This window comes from Talpa occidentalis, unplaced genomic scaffold, assembly GCF_014898055.3.
Source record: "Talpa occidentalis isolate TD23 unplaced genomic scaffold, MPIMG_talOcc4v2.1 talOcc4.2, whole genome shotgun sequence".
Lineage (NCBI taxonomy): Eukaryota > Metazoa > Chordata > Mammalia > Eulipotyphla > Talpidae > Talpa > Talpa occidentalis.
Window position 1 is genome coordinate 5,662,194 of NW_023602073.1, and position 22,071 is coordinate 5,684,264.

Sequence of the window (22,071 nt, forward strand, 5' to 3'; positions counted from 1 at the left end):
AACACTCTCACAGAGACTAAGGTTGTTTTCTTTCTTAGAAAAGAACCAGTGCAGAAAACCTCAAATTATTGCTTGTATCAGTACATCTTTACCAAAGAAGAGAAAGGTCAAAAATGACCTTAGAAATCACTTCTAAGTATAACCTGTTTTTAAGGAAACCATGCATTTGAAAACCCAAATCTAGAAAAAAATAAAACAAAAACTACCACTGACATCAGAAAACAAACAAATATAATTAACGGGTAATTATTTGGTTTACAAAGTGCATTCTTCCCAATGCACTTATACTACACTATGATTCAATTTACATTTAAACAGAAATAGTTATTACATAGTAAGGTGAATTGTGTTTACATATGAAGAAACTGAGGCAACTTGATCAATTTCAGAAAAAGGAAAAAACTATTTAAATGTACGAAGAAGGAATTCAGATATAAAGGGCTTCAAATAGCAGGCTTGTGAGATACTAGCCTAGCCTAAACTACAGGACCTAGCATAAGATTCAGAAGGGGAAGGACAGGTCATCTTCTGAAAACAGCACTAATGGTATACAAGACTTGTGAAAGACACCCACATTCACTGCAGTAAATACTAAGAAAAAAATTCACTATAAATAGAATAAAATGCATATGACTACTATATGTAAATCAGAGTTTTCTATATGTAATCAGAGTTGCCTCAGTTTCTTCATACGTAAATACAATTCACCTTACTATGTAGTAAGTATTTCTGTTGAAATGTAAATTGAATTATAGTGTAGTATAAGTGCATTGGGAAGAATGCACTTTGTAAAGCAAATCATTACCTGTTAATTATATTTGTTTGTTTTCTGATGTTACTGGTAGTTTTAATTTTTTTCTAGATTTAGGTTTTCAGATACATGAACTCTGATTTACATATAGTAGTCATCTGCATTTTAAAAAAAGACAATTTACATATCCCAAGACTAAGATTCTTTAGGAGTCAGAACATGAATTCAACTATTCTTACTGAATCTCACTAAAGAAAGATCTTTAGAGAAATACAAATATGCAATTAAGATACAAAACTATTTGTATGTGGTGCCAGATATTTTTATATTCTAGGAATTCGCAACCCTGAAATAAAAGAACTAAGGTACAATTAGGAGTTTAGAAGGCTGCCTAGTTTCCTCTGTTCACATTTCACACACCTCCCCTTTGTGCAGCTCACACTGAAAGGATAACCTGTCTCACACATAAACCTCAACTGAACTGCAGAGGTGACAGCAAGCCTTATTCAATTTGCATTTCTTGTTAATTTTGTATACTTTGTTAACTTTGTATATTTTATTGGCAAAACCAGCTTGTTAACTGGTTTTATAAAAAATACCTAAGTGCAAAAGAAATACTGAGAAGCACTAATAGATACAGTTGAAACAAATTTAAGGAAAGCTTAAAACAAGGGTCTGCATTCACAAAATTCATTTACAGCGGTTGAGCGCTGGGCTGCGAGGCTGCCGGCAGCCTCTGCAGCGCTGGTTCGTTCCCCCACCAGTGAGGGTCCCACAAAAAAAAAATTCATTTACAAAAGTCAACAAACTTCTGATGCATATCTACTATCTGCCAGGCACTGTTTTAGGCACTGAAGATACAAATCAAAAATGACCCTGGGCCTCCCCTGGTGACACAGCGGTTGAGCGCTGGGCTGCGAAGCTGCCTGCAGCCTGTTCAGTGTCAGTTCAATCCCCGACCACCGGCGAGGGTCCCACATGGCTTAGCAGACCTCTCCTGCCGCCCGCTGCTCCCCTCAGCAGTGTATTTCATCAGTCTGCCTGTTCTGTTCCCCGCTCTGGCTCTGGTGAATTCTCTCACCCTCCTGTGCTTCTGACTGTACAAAACAGTGCTGTATAAATAAATAAATAAATCTTTAAAAAAAAAAAAAAGGAATTGTCTCCAGAAGGCAATTTTTTCCACCTTCAAGTAAACAATGCTTAATAAATCCAGATGTAACATCAAGAAATTAAGCTTAAGTAGCAAGAGAAACTCATAGTACTTCATTCCATTATACACTTTAGTGAACGCTGAAATTAGGAGAATTAAGAAAAAGCAGGGGATACTAACAATTTACAGAATGACTAATAATCGGAACTTTGGTAAAATCAATGTTCAGAGTTTGGGGGGAATACATTATTTTATGTGATTTCCAAACAACTTTGGTAAGGAGGTTAAGAGGTTTAATACTATTTTATAGACAATGAAACCAAAAAAATAGAGACTAACTTATTTGACCAAGTTCAGAAACTAAGATTTCCTACACCCAGTTCAGTTCACTTTTGACAGAGACAGAGGACATCCACGCTGGAACACAAGGAGAATGAAGCAGGTGTAATGCTTGTACATCAAAGTGTTCGACAAAATCACGAATCTTAAGAGTTCAATCAGAAAGCAAGCAAATATTTCATAACAATGGGAATTAGAAGCAAATAACTCACTGTAAGTCTAACTTAAAAATTTGCCCTCAGAGTCTAACCCCTAAGTCATTATTAACTATTCATTATATATATATTGCTAAGGGAGAAAAAAATAGCAAAAAACTTAGAGAAAGTCTAGACAACAAAGTTGCTATTGACCGTAACTGTTTTTTAAGATATTGCTCTGAATTTTAAGAATATATATAGTAAGATCAGCTTTAAAGGAGATGAGTGTAAAACAATTTGTCAACAAAATTGAATTGTCCCTAGGTATATTTGCCCTGGCAGGTTAAAGCTGTTTGGCTAAGGGTCAACAAAGACGCACAAATAAAGTCTGAAAAAATAATCACGTAAGTTTAAAACTATACATTGTATTTTATTTTATTTTTTTAATAAAAATGTATTGGTATTGGTTTATTAATAGTGATAGACACTAATTTTTTTTTTCTTCTTCCCACCCCCACCAGGTGTAGTTCCCAGTTTCCTTCCCCAAGGCACCCGTGCACCATCACCTCAGTCCCCTGTGCTCCTCCCTCCCTCCCTCTGATCCCTCTCCCTCCTCCTCCCCTGCAGGAAGTCTCTGATTTACAATTGTCTGTTTTTGCTTTGTTGTGTTTTGCACAGTTATTATTTTTTACACTGATGTGTTATTTGGTTCGCCTTATATTACTGCTATAAGCGAAACCATCCAATATTTTCTTTTTCCTTCTGGCTTATTTCACTGACCATAATTCCTTCTAGTTCCATCCATGTTGCTGCAAATGGCATGAGTTTAAAAACTATACATTTTAAAGATGAAGATTTTAAATATTTATATGTGTCAACAGTACATCAGAGAGCTTTAAAACAAGTTTTCACTTTTAAATATAATACTTTAAGTATTATATTTCTGGAAAGCAACAGAGCTAGAAGTAGGCCTTAACCAACTAATCAACTAAGAAAAAATTTGAGCTAAAACAGCTTGAATTTAATAACAGATCCTACAGGAAATTCTTTCTCTTATAAATTTTATTATGAAATACTTCTAACAATCAAAAGAATAATTTTTATTAAAACTTCCCTATGGTCTAGTCTTCACTGAACATAACAAGATTCATCCATGTTGATACATGCAGCTGTTGTTGCTCAGTAATTTTCACTATGGTAACCTATTTGATTTTATGAATACTCTGTAGATGAACTGTCTAAAGTTTCAACAATACCTCCCCAAAACAAATCAGTAACCTACATCTGCAAGTTTCACAAATGAATTTCAGATGTGTCCAAAGCATCATTTCTATAACCTGGCTACTGTAAATAATGCTATAATGAACATAAAAGTGCATATATCCCCTCAAATCAGGTAGATACCTAGGAGTGGAATTGCGGAATCAAATATCTATTTTTAGTATTTTGAGAAACCTCCATACTATTTTCTATTGGGGCTGGACCAGTTTACATTCCCACCCACAGTATAAAAGTGTTCCTTCATCTCCACATTCTTGCCAACACTGTTACATATTATTCACTCAGACACATGTGAGTTTCTATTTCATTATGGTTTTGATTTGCATTTCCCTGGTAAGTGATGATGAACAATTTTTTCCTGTTCCTACTGGCTATCTGAATGTCTTCTTTGGAAAAGTGTTTTTGTTCCTATTTTGACTGGGTTATTTCCTTTCTTTTTGTTGAATTTTAGGAGTTCTTGTAAATCTTGGCTATTGTCCAAGAGATTGATCTCTCCCAGAGTGGCTCAACAGGGCTTAAGGTAACTAGACTTCCCCCAGTCAGGTGTGGTACATATACACTCAGCTATAAAAAAGATAAACTCTGCCATTTATGACAGAATGGCTGGAACAGAAGAGGATAACCCTAAGTGAAATAAGTCAGAAGAAGAAAGACAAATACTGGGTGGTGTGACTTATATGTGGAATACACAGAAACAAAACAAAGGATCAGGCAAAACTGAACCAATAAAAAAGTCCTAGAGGTCTGACTATAGGATTGAGGATACCAGTTGGGGTGGGGGTGGGGGCGCAGGAAGAGATAAGGAGAGACGGGGTGGGGGTGGCACAATGGATTATGGTGAAGGACTCTGGGTGCCTTGGTAGTGGGTGTGGTGTGGTGACAAACATCTCAAGTGGTGTGATCCTATGGCTCTGATCACATAGTGTTGGAAAACAATGTTACCTCAAAAAAAAAAAAAAAGTTTGGTAATCAGAAAACTGTTTTAAAGCAGTTCAATCCTAATTGATTGCTATCTCTCTACAGGTGTGGAACCTTTTTTCTTGATCAATAACAAGATTTATCTACCATATTTTATTAGCATTTTCTAAGAACTTCTGGCTTTGTTTAGCTAAGATAGTATATTTTATATTTTAGTTCATTTACTTCTCTTACCCTTTATTACCTCATTCATTCTTCCTTAGAACTTTGTTCTATTTTCTTTCCACACATATAAGTTAGATTAGCTCATTGACTTGTCCTTATTTTATCTTTGTAAATCCTCTATTTACAAAATCTATTTGATTTTAGCAAATTCTAGTTTATGTGTAGTATTATTATCATTCAGTTCTATTTTAAATTCAGTATTTTTCCTTCTTTCTTATTCGTAACTTCTAAACATATAGAATTTTCAAAATTGCCTTCCTGTGTTGACTTTCAGCTTCATTTGCAACAGGATCAGAGAATGTTCTGTATGACCTCATTTATATGAAACATGTTGAGAACTGCTTTCTGATTTTTATTTGTTCCAGAACGGCTTTAAAGAATTTATGTTCTATATCTGCTGGGGTAGAATTCCATTTGTCCATCTGGTCCAGTTTGTTCATCACAGTAATGAAATCTTTTATATACATACTTATGTTTTTTCTCCTATCAATTAAGAACAATGTATTAAAATTTCCCCACTTAGGTAGGGAGGGGAGCGGAGGGATTGGGGTCAAAATAAGGGGGTTGCAATTATATGGGGAATATAAAAATAAAATTTATATTAAAAAATAAAGTATTACGCAAAAAAAAATTAAAAATAAATAAAATTCTCCCACTTTAATTATGAATTTACCTACTTTATCCTTGTAATTCTATTTATCCTTATATACTTACATTAGGAACACACAAGTTTAGACTTTTCCACCTTAGGGAACTGAATCTGAACATTCTAGAGTGGTGCTCTTTTTCCTGATACTGCTTTCTTTCCTTTCATTTTAAGTCTACTTGATTGATACTAATATATCAGCTTTCTTTGTAAAATGCTTGTATCTTTTTCGATCTTGTATATTCAATCTTTCCGGGTCTTTAATGTACCAGATGTGCCTCTTGAAAAACATGTCTTTCAATGTATGTCTTTTGAATAGGCAAGACTAGTCCATTAACAATTACTGTGAGTGCTGATAGTTAGATTTTTACCACCTTTTCTGTTATTTCTGTTATTTTCCTCCTGGTTACCTTTTGGACTGATTGAATTAATTCTCATGATTCTAGTTTCTTCTACCACAATGGTTTGAAAGAGACACTATTTCTATTCTTTAATGATCACCCTTGAAATTCTGCCCTCCATAGTTAAATTTAAATCTGAGGTTAATCAATACCTATAACTTCTCCATAATAGTACAGGGCACTAGACTATTCGAACTCTGATAACCTGCTTCCCAACTTACATGCTACTGTTATCCAGCATTTTTGTTATATTATTTTTAATCCCACAAATTCAATAACTGATCTATATTTTTGCTGTTTAGATACAGCCATGGTTTGCCCTTTCCTTTGGTCATTAAACTTTCCTATATCTCAGATCTATCTTCCAAAATCCATTTTCTTTTAAGCATGAAATGAAATCTTTAGAAGTTCCTTCATTGAGTCACTGTTAACAGAAAACTCGACTTTTATACGAAAATACCCTACATTGCCCTCATTATTGACAACAGTTTGAGATGTCTGATTAGGTGATTTATCTTTTCTTTTTGGCTGCTTTGAGATCTTCTAGTGTTCTGTAGTTTCAAGACAAGGTGTTCAGGTGTCATTATTTATCTTGTTTGCTTATTTTCTTCATTTCTTGAAAATTCTTAGTCATTTATCATTTGTCCTTCCCTCATGCCCTCTTTCTAGAATGTTTACTGGATATATTAAGCTGACTCATATGAAACTATAACTTTAGAGATCGAAATTGGCCCAATATTTATAACTCTACTTGGTTTGACCTAAAAATTCTATTCTTTCTTAATGCCTCTTTTGTATTTTTTTTCTTAGATAGCCTTTCTGAGTAATTAAATTTCTTTTCTACTTCACTGTATCCTTTCTTCAGCTGTATATAATTGCTGTTATACACATCTTTTGGGTTATTAATTTCAATAACCTTTAAAGTCATGTTTGATAGAGTCTTATTCCTTACTCATTTTTAATCTGTCATTTCTTTAATGACTTTGCATATACGTCTGTAATAGTCTATACCCAATAACACAATATCTAAATTCCTTTGTAGAGCTAAATCTTCATATTTGTACTGGTGACTCAAACTTTTGATAATGTATTTTTTTGTGGATTCACAATTTTTTGGAAAGGGGTGCTGGGAAATCAATCTGTGAGAATATCCAGGGTCCTACTTTACATCCAAACAGAATTTATGTTTGTTCCTGTTGGGAGTCAAAAACCAATTACTTGTGACCCTCTCATTCCTTACTTTAGCAGGTCCCTGATCACGTAGAAGTATAAATTAGAGGTCCACATCATGTGAGCCAAGACCAGGTTACAATTCAAAAAGGAGATAATATTTATTCCAAGTTTTTATAAGGACAGACATATTTCCTTGTTGCCTCCTTTTGCCAACAAGTAGCTTTCCTTCTCTTGTTTTTCCTTTTTCCCACTTAACCTATCACCGAGGGATGTGACCACTTTTAAGATTCAAGATTTTTATGTGGGCGTCTCACATGTAGTACTCCGCAAGGTAGCCAATCCCCATAAATCTCCAAAGGTTCTGATTTTGAATTTGTTCCATGTTCTTTTTAACCACTCTAATTTCAGTTCCCTATTTACTTTTTGGTCCTTTGGAAATTCCCTAAATTTTTGTAAACTTAATGCATTAAAAAAATTCAAAAAAAATTCTATCTAGCATTTAAACGCTTTATAACTATAGTTTTTTGTTAACATTATCTAACCTACCCTACTACCAGAAACCTATAAGAAATTTCTATGAGAATCACTAATAACTAAATTGTAACAGATGTATTGCAGTGTTCAACACAAATGTTGCAGCTTCACTAATTTAAGTAAATGGTAAAGAAAGTCAGTCTAAATTAAAAAGTAGAATCACGGAAGAACTTTTAGAAAGGAAATTTGATGAATATCAAAATTTGATGAATTTACAAGGAAGCTAAGTAAATGTATCAAATAATCCATTACACACACTACACATAGGGCTAGAAAACAGTTTTTCTAAGTGAATAGAGATGACGTTGAAATTTTTATATTTGTTAAGCAAATTAGTGATTTTAGGTAGACTGAACAAAGTCAAGCTTTTGCCCAAATGACAATGAATGAGAAAGAAGCTATGTATAATAATTTATATATACTACAAAGGTGGCAGACTCAAACTCCAAGTATTATACCTATATGAGTCAAGTATTTACTTGTGACTTGAATACAAAAGTTGTATAACACTCTAAGTCTAACTAAACTTACTTGACTGAGAAATTATGAAAAAATGATTTAAGGCACTTCATAGTCAACTATCAAATTCAATTTCAGATATCCTGTAAAACACTGTAATATAATTACAAATCTAATTTCTTAAAAACTAGCACTAAAGATTACAAAAGGGTATTTTCTTCTTAAGTATAAGATTAGCCAATTTCTTACCTCTCCAGCACTTGCACATTCCTTGGATCTTCTGTGAAGTGCAGCCCAGGTATCTTCATATCTAAGAAAAACAAAAAAATAATTCTAAATGCAAAACACATTTTAAAAAAATACTATCTAAAGATGAAACTGGAACATCCTATACTGCCAGAATGGAAAACTTAAAAAAAAAAAATTGCAAGGACACAGAATTTAATTTGAAGTGTCAGTAAACACAGTCATTGTTTCAGGTACAAATTTTAATGGATGCTAAAATGAGTGGATAAGAGTATGAAAAGGACACGTATATTGTCTTAAAGTCTTTCCTCAAGATATTCATTAAGTAAAAAGAGAATAAGAGTATTACCAGTGGAGAAACCAGGCAGATACCCCCTTATGCAAATGACCACTATGAAAATATCAATGGCGGGCATCCCCTGGTGGCAGTTGCGTGCTGGGCTGCTGATTCGATCCCTGGCCACCGGGGAGGGTCCCACATGGTGTGACAGACCTCTCCTGGCCCCCGCTGCTCCCCTCAGCAGCGTATTTCTTGGTCAGTCTGTCTTTTCTGTTCCCCACTCTGGCTCTGGTGAATTCTCTCACCCTCCTGCACTTCTGACTGTACCCAGTGCTTATATAAATTAATTAAAAAAAAAAAAGAAAAAAGAAAACATCAATGGCAATAAGACACAACAACAACATGTGCTTGGGCAGGGCACAACATTGCTGTCCTGGTATTTTTGCCAAAAAGGAATTACTTGTATTCAATCATTAGAAAATAAACCCAAATTGAGGGACATTTTGCAAAATAACTAGCGAGTATGGTTCAAAAGTCTCAAGGACATGAAAAAAAAAAGAAAGACTTTCCCAGATTGAAAGAGTTGAAAAAGATGACTAAATGCAACATGTGTCCCTGGATTGGATCCTGGGCCAGAGAAAAGGACATCAGTGGGACAGCTACCTCGTTCCTCTCTCTTTCAAACCTTGGCAAACACTAATCTTATTTTCTGTCTCTTTGGTTCTGTCCCATTCTACACATTTCACACAAGGGAATCATATACTATGTGGCTCTTTGGGTTGGCTCCTGTCACTTAATTTTTTTTATATTTCATCTATGTTGTAGCATGTATCAGTACTTCATTCCTTTTTATGGCTGAATAATATTCTACTGTATGGACTGACCACATTTTTTATTATTATTATTATTATTATTAGTTCATAAATACTTGTATTGCTTCTACTTTTTCTTTTTGACTGTTAAGACTAATACTGATTTATGAATAATGCTGCTATGCACATTTGTGTATAAGTTTTCATGTGGATGTAAATTTTCAGTTCTCTTGGTGTGAAACTGCCAGGTCACATGGTAATTCTGTTTAAAATTTAGAAACTACCAAACTGTTTTTCCACTGTAGCTGTACCATTTTACTTTTCTACAAGCACATGGCTTCTAATTTCTGTCTCTTGTCAGCCACTTGTTAGTGGCTGTCTTTTTGATTATAGCCATGCTAGTCGGTGTGAAATGAAATCTCAAAGTGGTTTGGATTTGCATTTCCCTTGATGATTAATAATGTTGAGCATATTTTCATGTGCTTATCGGGCATTTATAAAGCTTTAGAGAAATGCCTCTTCAAATCCTCTGTTTATTTCTTCACTGGGTTGTCTTCCTGTTGTTGAGTAATAAAAATCCTTCACATACTCTAGATACAAGTCCCTAATCAGATGTATGATTTGCAAATATTTTCTCCCATTCTGTGGATTGTTGTTTGACTTTATTTGTGGTCATCTTTGAAATGCATAATTTTTAAGACCAATTTATCCATTTTTTGTTACTTATTCCTTCTGGTGTCATGTCTAAGAAAATATGTAATTTAACATAATATGCATATAAGTAGGGATGGATTGAAGAAGAAATGGTATAAAGTTAACAAAGTAAGACACTTACTGAGGACTCCAATTCAGAATCAATTTCCTTATAACAAAGAAATCATAAACCTAGTGAATACACATAATGAAGTGTGAAACAATAAGAAAGTGATTAATCTGCCCAAATTCTGAATGTCTTTTGCATTAATCAGTAAAAAGTAAAAAAGCCCCTCAGGGAAGTAAATAATTTCCTATCACTATGTTAAGGCAAAATTCAGTTTTAAAGGCTCTATTTATAAAATTATAAAATATTTTTAGACAATAAAATAGTCCAAAGCATAAATTTCTTAATGAAAACACTCACCTGCTAAGTAATTCTAACCCAGCAGAGTACTTTGGCAAATACGGAACAGTCCTGCTAAAAGAAATACGCATTTTATTAAAATTACTTTTGACTTGGGACAACTTAAGAAAATTATATACAGGAATTCTGAATTCAAGAATTGTCAATTGTAATGTGCAATAATCTAAAATCACTAAATAATAACAATTTACATTTCTCCTTGGTCTTTTGGCTAAGATCAATTGTAGTATAATAACAATTTATCTAAATTACATTTGCTACCTTTAGCAAGACGTCTTGTTCTATTTCAAAGTTAACATACTAGAATGTGCTATAAACCATCACTCTGCCCTGTAGGTAATGCCAGATGGTAAGAATTTTTTTTTAAAGTTCTTCATCTCTAGGTTGAAAGTAAAATTTGGTCATATACTTTAGTAAAAAAATTAAAAACATTATACAACTATCATGGGTATCCTCACATATAAAACAGGTAACACAACTAAAGAGGCTCATTTGCCAAGTACTATTTCATTATTAATTTGCTTCTCAGTAATAAAGGATTTTTATTTGTTCTTAACATTCAAATAAAAATGCCACTGATTGCCACACAGTAAAACAATTATTCCCCCCAACTTTTTGAACACTTTATAATTTTATCAGAAAATTTTCCAATCACAAAATTTAGAATCAGTATTATTTTATAGTCAAATTCGAGCAACCTACTAAAGTAATATTATTACTATGACAACTAAAAGTCATAAAAAATGAAATCAGCACAAGCTTACCTGGGTTTACTTTTTACTTTAGCCTCTCTTGACTTGTCACTTAAAGTCTTCAGCCTATAATTCAACAAGAATATATTTTTACAGATTAAAAGATGTTTTTCAAATGTAAATTTCACAGAGGTCAGTGCAACACTATTTATAATAGCCAGGGTTTGGAAGATGTGTTATAGCCATACCAAGGAATACTATTCAGCCGTAAGGAAAGAGGAAGTGTAGCTATTTACAGCAAAATGGTGGGAACTTGAGGGAATTATGTGTACTAAAGCAAGTCAGAAAGACAATGACAGGGCCTCCCTGGTGGCGCAGTGGTGTAGCGCTGGGTTGTGAAGCTGCCCGCAGCCTCTGCAGCACCGGTTCCATCCCCGGCCCCCGGGTAAGGGTCCCACATGGTGCGCAGACCTCTCCTGCCGCCCGCTGCTCCCCTCAGCAGTGTCCTTCGGTCCTTCTGCCTGCTCTGCTCCCCGCTCTGGCTCTGGTGAATTCTCTTACCCTCCCACGCTTCTGACTGTACCCAGTGCTTGTATAAATAAATAAATAAATCTTTTAAAAATAAAAAATAAAAAATAAACACTATGAGGATTCTGCAGTTAAGGAGGGAGAAAGGAACAGGGGATATCAGGGATAATGGTGGGGAAAATAAATAGTCAGATAAGCTAAACTCTTAGCAAGAAATAAGTATCTCGACAGACAACAGATATTTGAGTGTTAACTACGTGTCAGCAATCACAAAGGAAAAGTTGTAGCAAATATCTGTATTTTTTCTTGCCCAAACCCCTAAAATTACTGAAGTATAGAAACTTCATTTACTTGGCATCCTTAGAAAAAGAAGTGGTCCACACAGGTGAAGAAGGTTGGTAACAGAGAGTCTAAGGAGCACCATTTAATAAGGAAATATTATTCCAGGCTCTCAAATCTCCTTAAGTGTCAACAGTTTTACCTGTTGATGAACAATTTTCTAAAATGTAGTAAAATGATTTCATTGAAGAGTCAGCATATTCTATTTAAGATTTTCTAATAACTATAGTTCAATATTGTAGTTACCACAGGTGCACTTTGTGCCAAAACAGTACCGTCCTCAGATGTTTCTATAATAGGAATACCTCTTTACTTACCAACTTGAAACAACCTATAGTGGTTTTTGAGTCTATTTGGGACCCTGTGTCTTTTTTCTCTAAATTTCAAACTTTCATCCCTACCTCTACTACTGGTCATCTGGTTATTAGCTGTCACTTCTGTTCGCTACTTAAGTTTATCCTCCCCCTTTCCTATTTACTTTTTTAAAGTTTTCACTGCAAAAGAGATGAATGGGCTAGAAATAAAGTAAAACAAATCAGATTCCCTGACATATAAAATATGCCCAAAGACTCTGAGCCATTTATTGTAGACCCTGCCATATAACTGAAGTTTCCAAAAAGCAAGGACCAAATTATGAGACCATTTCATACACAATAAGATATATAATGAAATACGTTCTTACTTTGATAATTAAATATTCCTTTCTAAATAGTCTGAGCACAGGCCACAATGCCACTGCTAGGCCCTACACAGTCCTTGTAAATAGAGAAACAGGCGGCCCTTTCTCAAGACACTTGACTGTGCCAGAGACTGCCCTATAATTCAAGCTGTCACTCATGAGTGCCACAATTCTGAGTGGTGCAATGTACAACCTGCTCTATACATGCAAGCCCTGACACAGAAGTCCTTTTTTTGTTAATAATGCCTGCCTAAGCACCAGCATGGAATTTCTGATGAATTTACTTTTTAAAACAAGGTGGAATGTCCATTTCATGCAGATGTTTACAGTACTCTACGTTCTTTTTCAAAAGCTAAAATATTGATGAGGCTAATTTCTTCACAATGTTGAAAACATTCAGCAATCTCTTTAATACAAAGCTAATTTATAAATATTTCTCCAAATGAGTCTAGGGAATTAAAGTTCAATCTTTCTTAAAGAACATAAATTTTTAAGCTGATCTCGGAAATTGGTAAATCAGGTTTAAACTAAGATTAAGCAATAGATAATAGGGCCTCCCCTGGTGGCGTAGCAGTTGAGCGCTGGGCTGCGAGGCTGCCCGCAGCCTCTGCAGCACAGGTTTGTTCCCCGGCCACTGGGGAGGGTCCCAAAAAAAAAAAAAAAAAAAAAAAAAAATTAAAAGGAATAGATAGTACATAGTATTATAATAGTTAGGCTCAACCATTCACACTCCCAAATTTAAGAAAGGCATTTGGTTATGACAACTCAGGTAGAATTATTCCAGGATAGTCATACACAGCAGTGCATTACGATCAACATGATTTTAGTATTATTTTTGGTGATTTGGGACAATTCCAATGTCCCCTTCCCCCCAATAAGAAAAGATTAGTTAGGAATAAAAGAGAAAATACAAAACATTAAGAGAAGGGTCAAAAAGATCTTCCCCTGTGTGGCTCCTTAACCATCTGCTTTAAATATTGGTCTTTGATCAAATGTAATATGTGGAACTTATTTTATCTGGATTTAAACAAATGAACTGTAAAAAGACATTTCTAAAAATCAGGAAATGGTTATGGACTGGGTAACTGCAGAGATCAAAGAATGAGTGTCAATTTTGTTAGGTGGGGCACTGGCACCGCGTTTATGGACTGTCTCTGTGCTTTAGAAGATGCAGACTGGTGATAATGGGCAGGTCCGAGAATACAAATCCCCTGACATGAGGAGACACACAACAGATGTGGCAATAGTTGGCAATTCCTGAATCTAAGTAATGGATATGTGGGGTATACTATGTTATTTTATTTCTGTGTATGTTTGAAACTTGGTAAAAATATTTTAGCAAAAAGCCTTTCATTTTTCTTATAACTTCTCATATAAAGTGTCAATGTGCCAAACTTCAGAACAGAAATTAAATTGTAGAAGGACACAAAGTAGCTAAGAGGAAACAGTCAAAAAACAGTAAGTAGCAACAGGTTACAATGACAATTCTACAATTGAACAAATAAAAGGTCAGATATGTTTAAAAAGTAACAAAAAGGCCCCAGAAAGGTCCTTCCTGAAATAAATTCTCAAAAACCAAAATTCAGCTGAAAGTAGCTCTCCACTTTTACTTTGATCCTGTGCTGAAAATAACCAACTAGAGTAAAGTCCACTTAGTGCCCCACAGTGCATGGCACACTGAGAAGGAAATACTGTGTAGTGTCACACCTGCTTTCCTCAGACATACACCAGTAGTTTGACACTCGGCCATGACCTGCCACAATAATTAAATGAAATTCCACTGTGACTTTGGCAGCACTGTTAACTGCAAAGCTAGTTCAAATGAAAGGTATAAAAACTGTCCCCATCAAGAAGGGTGAAAAACTAAATTCAGTACACTATTGGGCTAAAGTGAAATAGAGGCTCCCCGATGCAGCAAGTCCTATACAAGGTTTGCCCATAACTTCTAAAATACCACAGACCCCCAGGAAGACGTAAGTGCTGCCATTTATCAATAGACTTAAGTGAGCCACCGGACAATTATTTCCTACTAAACACAACTACGTGTGCTTTTGAGTTCAAAGCACTAAACCTCAAATTCATCATAACGCTTTAATAATTTATTTTCAGATTGCTCCTAAGACTTTATAATAGGATCTTTGTTTCTTCAAGCTTTGTAGAAAAATACTAAAATGGTAGGATCCTACGAAGATAAAGATGACCAGCAAAACTACTTATACAAAAAGTTTAAAAAGAAGTAAATAAAATAATGGATGGGGCATTACAAAGAATGAACAAAACAGTGCTTTCTCTAGCAGATTCGACATCATGGGGTGACCTTGATGGCTTCTATTTATTTGTACCTCAATTTTCTATTCATCCAGACTTATCTATTATGAAAGGTGAGAGTGGCTTTCTTTAAAACACCACAAACTATATTAATTAGCATATTTTGTCATTAAGGATCTTTTTTAAAAAGATTTATTCATTTATGTATACAAGAGCTGGGTGCAGGCCAGAGACGCAGAGGGTTGAGAGGACTCACCAGAGTCAGAGTAGGGAGCAGAACAGGCAGATCGACTGAAATACACTGCTGAGGGGAGCAGCGGGCAAAATAGGAGAGGTCTGCTGCACCATGTGGGTCACCTCCCTGGTCTGGCCAGGGATCAAACCTGCACTGCCAGTGGCTGCAGATAGCTTCATAGTGCTGCATCTTAACCCCTTGCGCCACCAGGGAGGCCCAAGGATCAATTCTTTTAACTACAATTGTTAATCACACTTAGAAACCCATAAGACTTTTAAATTTTGAAAACTGGGCAATTCATAAAAAAAGCTTCACAGACACAGGAAAGAGAGACTAATTAACCCTAAACACACTATTTCCCTCTGACAGCTCTCCTGAGTGTTTCTTAAATTTCCAACTGCTTCGTGGATGTCAAGCTCTAAGTTACCTCACAACAAATTCATGGTCGGGCCTCCCTGGTGACACAAGGGGTTAAAACGCAACCTATGTAGCTATCCACAGCCACTGCAGCACAAGTTCGATCCCCGGCCAGGGAGCTATCCACATGGCGCAGCAGACTTCTCCTGATACACCTGCTGCTCCCCTCAGCAGTATATTTCAGTCAGTGTGCCTGTTCTGCTCCCCACTCTGTCTCTGGTGAATCCTCTCATCCCCCACACCTCTGGCCTGTACCCCAGTTCTTGTATGCATAAATAAATCTTTAAAAAAAATTCATGGTCAACAGCTCCTTCTCTATTGAAACTATTCTTAAATTCTTTTATATTAGTAAATGACATCATTTATCTATGATTGATACTCCAAAATTAACACCCTCAACTTCTCTAACTTTTTCACTTCCTACATCTCACTGTTTACAAATTTGACCAGCACTGGTCCATCCAGTCCCTCCTTAAAAATTAGTTAGGAATTGGGGCCTCCCCGGTGGCACAGCGGTTGAGCGCTGGGTTGCGAAGCTGCCCACGGCCTCTGCAGCGCAGGTTCGATCCCCGGCTGCTCCCTGGCCACCAGAGGAGGGTCCCACATGGCGCGCAGAACTCTCCTGCCGCCCGCTGCTCCCCTCAGCAGTGTACTTCGGTCCTTCTGCCTGCTCTGCTCCCCGCTCTGGCTCTGGTGAATTCTCTCACCCTCCAGTGCTTCTGACTGTACCCAGTGCTTGTATAAATAAATAAATAAATCTTTAAAAAAAAAAAAATTAGTTAGGAATTAAAAAGGAAAAAAAAAAAAAAGGAATGTTACAGAGAGTTGAAAATGAAATTGTGGAAAGGTCAATAAGAGCTTTCCCCCATGTGGCTCTACCAGCACTGCCTTATCTCTCTGCTGATTACAGCCTCCTAAATAATCTTCCCTGTCCCCCATCTCTGCCTCTCAAATAATTCTTCCAGAATCTTCTCAACAAAAACCTTCAAAGAATTCAGTCAACCTAAAAACAAGCCAGGACCACCTGATGTGAAACAGCAATTAGCCCATCCCAATCCCCCTGAACCTGCTTTACTTTTAGCCATCATTTTTTTACCTAGATATTATGCTTTCCTGTCACTACAAAAAGCACAGGGGCATTATTTGCTGTCTTGTGTGGTCTCTGCTATATCCCTGGCTCCCAGAATAGTGCCTGTCACAGAGTAAGTGCTCAATAAATACTTAACGCATTATTTTAGCAAATCCTCTACTATCAGCCACTAAAGTTCCTTTCCCGCTCCATCTCCCACAACTGCTTCCAAGTTGAAATGCTCTTACTAATCTCCTTACAACCTAGCCTCATTCAAAACCCAGTTCAGAAGTCACCTCCTGGAGGCCTACAGGTGCATCTGAATGATCCTCCCTCTGGGCTCAGTGCCATACCACTGTGCCTTTAATATGCAGTTTCTTCTGCTTTACTTTACATTATCACCAGTGAAGGGCATCCAAAGGAGCAGAACTCATTTTAGCCAACTTTGTAGTCCCAGGATCTAGCCCAATATACAGACATTGCTGGTAAAAACTAGGCAAAATTGAGCATGTTGCCTCTAAAATCATTTCAATAAAATGAAAAAGCTTCTATGACAAAGGATACTGGGAGTGCCCAGCCCAGAGTGTGGCACTTAGCAGGAACTCAATAAATACTTACTAAATCAAGTTGATATTGCAATTCTTTTTTCTGTTTATGAAAAAATGGGGCAAACCTGGAAGTCAACAGTTCAGGCAAAAATCACTGTTTTGCCACACGTAAATTACGTTATTATTAGATTCTTTTCTTTAAGCAAGTCTTTACAGGACAGGAGAGGACCAGCACACTGCACAGGGTGGAGGTCAGGTGCAGAGGCGGCTTTGAGGAGGAACCACCCATTGCATTAGCTGCAAGCAGTAATAAGTTTTCCATTCCTATCTGCAAGAACCCAGAGTCTAGCTAATAGGAAACACCAGCTGGGGACAGGCAGCTGTAAGCCTTTGGTAAATCCGACCTGCAGTTCCAAGAGGGTTTTGCAAACCAAATACTTCCATCCTGAGGCCGTCCGTTATAACAGCACAAAAAGGCAGAAACCAAAGTCCAGAGTTTCCAAGTTTTAGTCAGAGGTCAGGCCAAACCCTAAGGAGCGTATGTTCTGTGTGAACCTGAACCCTCCAAAAAGCTCCAAGAGTTCTAAGTGAGTTAAATAAAGTTAGGACTCACTGAGAAGGGGAGAGGGAGGCGCAGAACTTGCCCTTACCTGATCTTAAGTTGTACGTTTTCTAAGTTTGAAAGAAAGGTTAAAATTCATTGGGTTCACCTATTACCATTCTCATGCTACCAGTGAACCATTCCAGGGTGATGAATCTTTCAAGACAGGAATTTACACTCTGAAGCTGCTTTTTAAACTCAAAGGAGAAAAAAGTTCAAGCATGTAAATACACCATCGATGAATGACTCCTAGCACAACCAGAATATTCCTAAGAACACCAAGCCAAATATCAAAAATGCCTGACATGTGCTGAGTGCTAAATGGATTTGCCACTTAGTACTCACAACCCAAAAGGAAACAATACAAACGTTTTTGTCTCCTAAAATTCTAGCTACCAGCGGTCTCGCTAGAAATTGAAAACCACATGACTTCGAAGTGCCCGCAGAGAACATTTGCCAAAGGATATCTGATGCTAATGGTGACAAATCCTTTCTAGAGTAATGGAAAAATATAAATGAATTAAGCTCTAAGTAACAGCGATGGCATCGTGCTCACTGTGTGGCCCATCTTTCACAGTAAACCCTGTAAGTGCCATCTTTGCCGCCCCTGTACAGTCGTGAAAACTGAGGCAAGAGAATGAGACTAACTTGCAGGAATATGTTGGCCGCCCTGACGCTAGAGTCTGGTTTCCAGACTGAGGCACATTGGAATCCCCTTGGAGATCTTCAAAACCCCAGCCCCAGGCCGAGCACAGCTGAGGGGTGCCACGCGGGCATCAAGAAGGTTCAAGGTGGGGCCTCCCTGGTGGCACAAGGGGTTAAGACGCAACCCATGAAGCTGTCTGCAGCCACTGCAGCGCGAGTTCGGTACCCGGCCAGGGAGCTACCCACATGGTGCGGCAGACCTCTCCTGTCTCCCCGCTGCTCCCCTCAGCAGTGTACTTTGGTCAATCTGCCTGTCCTGTTCCCCACTCTGATGAATCTTCTCACCCCCACACCTCTGGCCTGCACCCCAGCTCTTGTATGCAAAAATAAATCAATCTTTAAAAAAAGAACTGAAGAAGGTGGTTCAAGGTGCCCAGGCAGCTGGTTCTAAGCAAAGTTCGGCAAGGCTGCCTCGAGCTCTCAACCACAGAGAACCCACCGCATCTGGGCTACCGAGTCTTTGCTCTGACCCAAGACGACCCCCCCCCCGCCCCCCCAGGCGTTCACTGGGTGAAGGAGGGGCGCCTTGGGTCACCAGCCCGCCCAGCGCCCAGAGGACCCAGGCCTCGAACTTTGGCCAGGGCTGCCGGGGGGCTCAGGTACGGGGTGCAGGGAGGGGTGCGCGGGGGGGGGGGGGCAGCGCCCTGGCCGCTGGGGTCTCTCCCGGGCGGGCCGCGGGGCGCAGGGCCTCAGTCCCGCGGGGGCGGCAGGAAGATGCGCTCAACCCTGCTCCCCGGGGGGCGCAGCCAGGAGGGGTCCCCGCCTCCCCGCGCCCCTGCTCCCGGGAGCCGCCGCCAGGAGGGGTCCCCGACCCCCGCGCCCCTGCTCCCCCGGGGGCCGCCGCCAGGAGGGGTCCCCGCCTCCCCGCACCCCTGCTCCCCGGGGGCGCCGCCAGGAGGGGTCCCCGCCCCCCCCCCCGCGCCCCTGCTCCCGGGGGGCGCCGCCAGGAGGGGTCCCCGCCTCCCCGCGCCCCTGTTCCCCGGGGGCGCCGCCAGGAGGGGTCCCCGCCTCCCCGCGCCCCTGCTCCCCCGGGGGGCCGCCGCCAAGAGGGGTCCCCGCCTCCCCGCGCCCCTGCTCCCCGGTGGGCCGCCGCCAAGAGGGGTCCCCGCCTCCCCGCGCCCCTGCTCCCCGGGGGCGCCGCCAGGAGGGGTCCCCGCCTCCCCGCGCCCCTGCTCCCCCGGGGGGCGCCGCCAAGAGGGGTCCCCGCCCCCCCGCGCCCCTGCTCCCCCGGGGGGCCGCCGCCAGGAGGGGTCCCCGCCCCCCCCGCTCCCCCGGGTGGCGCCGCCAAGAGGGGTCCCCGCCTCCCCGCGCCCCTGCTCCCCCGGGGGGCGCCGCCAGGAGGGGTCCCCGCCTCCCCGGCCGCCCCCCGCCCCCGGCGGAGCCAGCCCGGCGGGACCGAAGTTACTCGCGCCGCCCGGCGGCCTCGGAAAAGTTCGTGACTTTGCTCGGCGGGGGGGGCGCGCGGGCCGGCCCCGGGGCGAGGGGAGCGCGGCGGCGGCCCCGGCGCCCCCCGCCCGGCCCCCCCGCGCCCCCCGCGCCCCGGCCCGGCGCCCGGACCCTTCCGCGCGCGCCGCGTACCCACCCGGAGGCGAAATCCTGCTGCACGCTCAGCAGCCGCTCGCGCAGGGTCTCCAGCATCGCCGCCGCCGCCGGCCCCGCTCGGGCCGCGACCGCCGCCCCCGCCCCGCACGGCCCCGGCCCGGCCCGGCCCGGCCCGCACCTGTCACCCGCGCCCGCGCCCGCGCCCGCGCCGGCCCCGCCCCCGCCGCCCGCGCCGCAGCCGCAGCCGCTTCCGCGTGCCCGCCCCCCACGCGCGCTCCCGCCGGCCCCGCCCCCGGCCGCCGTCGCCCCGCGCCGCAGCCGCTTCCGCGTTCCCGCCCCTCACACGCGCGCCCCCGCCGGCCCCGCCCCCGCCGCCCTCGCCTCGCTCCGCGCCGCAGCCGCTTCCGCGTTCCCGCCCCTCACACGAGCGCTCCCGCCGGCCCCGCCCCCGCCGCCCTCGCCCCGCTCCGCGCCGCAGCCGCTTCCGCGTGCCCGCCCCTCACACGCGCGCTCCCGCCGGCCCCGCCCCCGGCCGCCCTCGCCCCGCTCCGCGCCGCAGCCGCTTCCGCGTGTCCGCCCTTCACACGCGCGCTCCCGTCCGCCCCCGCCGCGCCCGGCCCGCGCAGCCGCAGTAGCGCGCCAGGACGGGCTGCGGAGAAGGGGCGGGGCCTCGTTTGCTGCTGGGGGAGCCGGAGGCCGGGGCTGCTGTGCTGGCCCCGGGGGGGGGGGGGGGGGGGCCCGGGGGGCTCCCCCTTGACATGCAAGGGAGAGAACCGCGAAAGGGGGTTGGAATCGAGGGCTCCTTAGAACGCAGCGTTGGTTTTGACGGGTTGGAAGAGTTGCAGCTGTTGCCGACAGATGCGGCTCCTGCTCCAAGCAGCACATTGTGTTTTGGACCCTGGGTCCAGCAGGACGCCACTGGCTTCGCCCTTGATGGGGACAGTGAGCCTTCTGCAGTCTCTATGCGTTCTCCTAAAACGGTCATTATAACCGGCTGTTTGGAGAGTCTCTCTGCTCTGTCTCCAACCCACCCCATCAGGCTTTTGTGCCCCTCACCAAGGTTGCAGGGATCTCCTGGCTCCTTCTCGCTCCTGATTTTTCTCTTGACCTCCCAGTGACTCTCAGGGCAGGTCCTTATCCTGTGCTTCAGACACGTTCTTCTCCTGCCTTCAAGGACAGCGTCCTTCAATTCTTCTTGTCGCTCCATCCTTACTCCTCCTGTTTCCCCAGCCTCTCCCAGAGCTGCTGCATTTCTGTTCTTCTGCATCCCTGCTGTCTCCAAGTCATTTTATCCATTACTATGCCGTGCATTCTACCAAGACACTGATGACCTCGAATCTTAAGCACCATGCTCCTGTTGCTCCTTCAGTTCATGCCAAGTGCTTACTCAACATGCATCCATCAGGCACCTCAAACCCATCATATCCAAAGTTGAAAATTTGAGTGCAGACTCAGGTGCTAACATCTAACCCCATCCCCAGGCTTTTTCCATGTCAGTGGATGACACCACCACCCACCAAGTGGCTCAAATTAAAACTGAAAGCACCCCACTTCCCCTTTTCCTTATTTCTCTGTAGTAATTCAATTTAATCAACTTGATTTCTAAGGAATTGCTGCAACCTGCACTCCTCTCTCCAGCTTCACTATAATCCTCCCAGTCCAGGGCAACATTATCTTTCACTAGGAACACTGATGGGGCTCCTGATTCCACTCTTTTACCATCAACATTCTTGTATTGCAGCCTTGACACAGCAATCAAACTGAATTATTTCCAGGAGCAATCAGATCATGTCACTCTCTTGCTAAAAGTCCTCCAGTTGCTTCCTGTGCACTTAAAATCCAACCTTCTTACTTGGCTTACAAAGTCCTTAAATCTGAACCTGACTGACTATCTATGCCAAGCAAATACCAGTCACCCATCATATCCTCATTTAAGCCGTATTAACCATATGTGTGTGCCTGGTGTGCTGTAGGGT

At 41.5% G+C, this 22,071-nt stretch overlaps 1 protein-coding gene across 4 annotated transcripts in view; it reads right to left on the minus strand.

Annotated features, from left to right (window-relative positions):
- DTNBP1 (dystrobrevin binding protein 1) overlaps positions 1-20,209 on the minus strand; it is a 118,357-nt gene extending 98,148 nt beyond the window's left edge. For 2 of the 4 annotated variants that reach the window (XM_037518898.2, XM_054698324.1), the window contains exons 1-4: positions 20,136-20,209; positions 11,237-11,290; positions 10,473-10,526; positions 8,264-8,324 (exon numbers count right to left, since the gene is read on the minus strand). In XM_037518898.2, coding sequence (XP_037374795.1) covers positions 8,264-8,324; positions 10,473-10,526; positions 11,237-11,290; positions 20,136-20,191 — 225 coding nt within the window. In that variant the 5' untranslated portion in view covers positions 20,192-20,209. Of the gene's footprint in view, positions 1-8,263; positions 8,325-10,472; positions 10,527-11,236; positions 11,291-18,496; positions 18,610-20,135 lie in introns of those variants that run through there. The other 2 variants (XM_054698325.1, XM_054698326.1) reach the window with 2 other exon arrangements.
- Between the last annotated feature and the right edge of the window lie 1,862 nt (positions 20,210-22,071).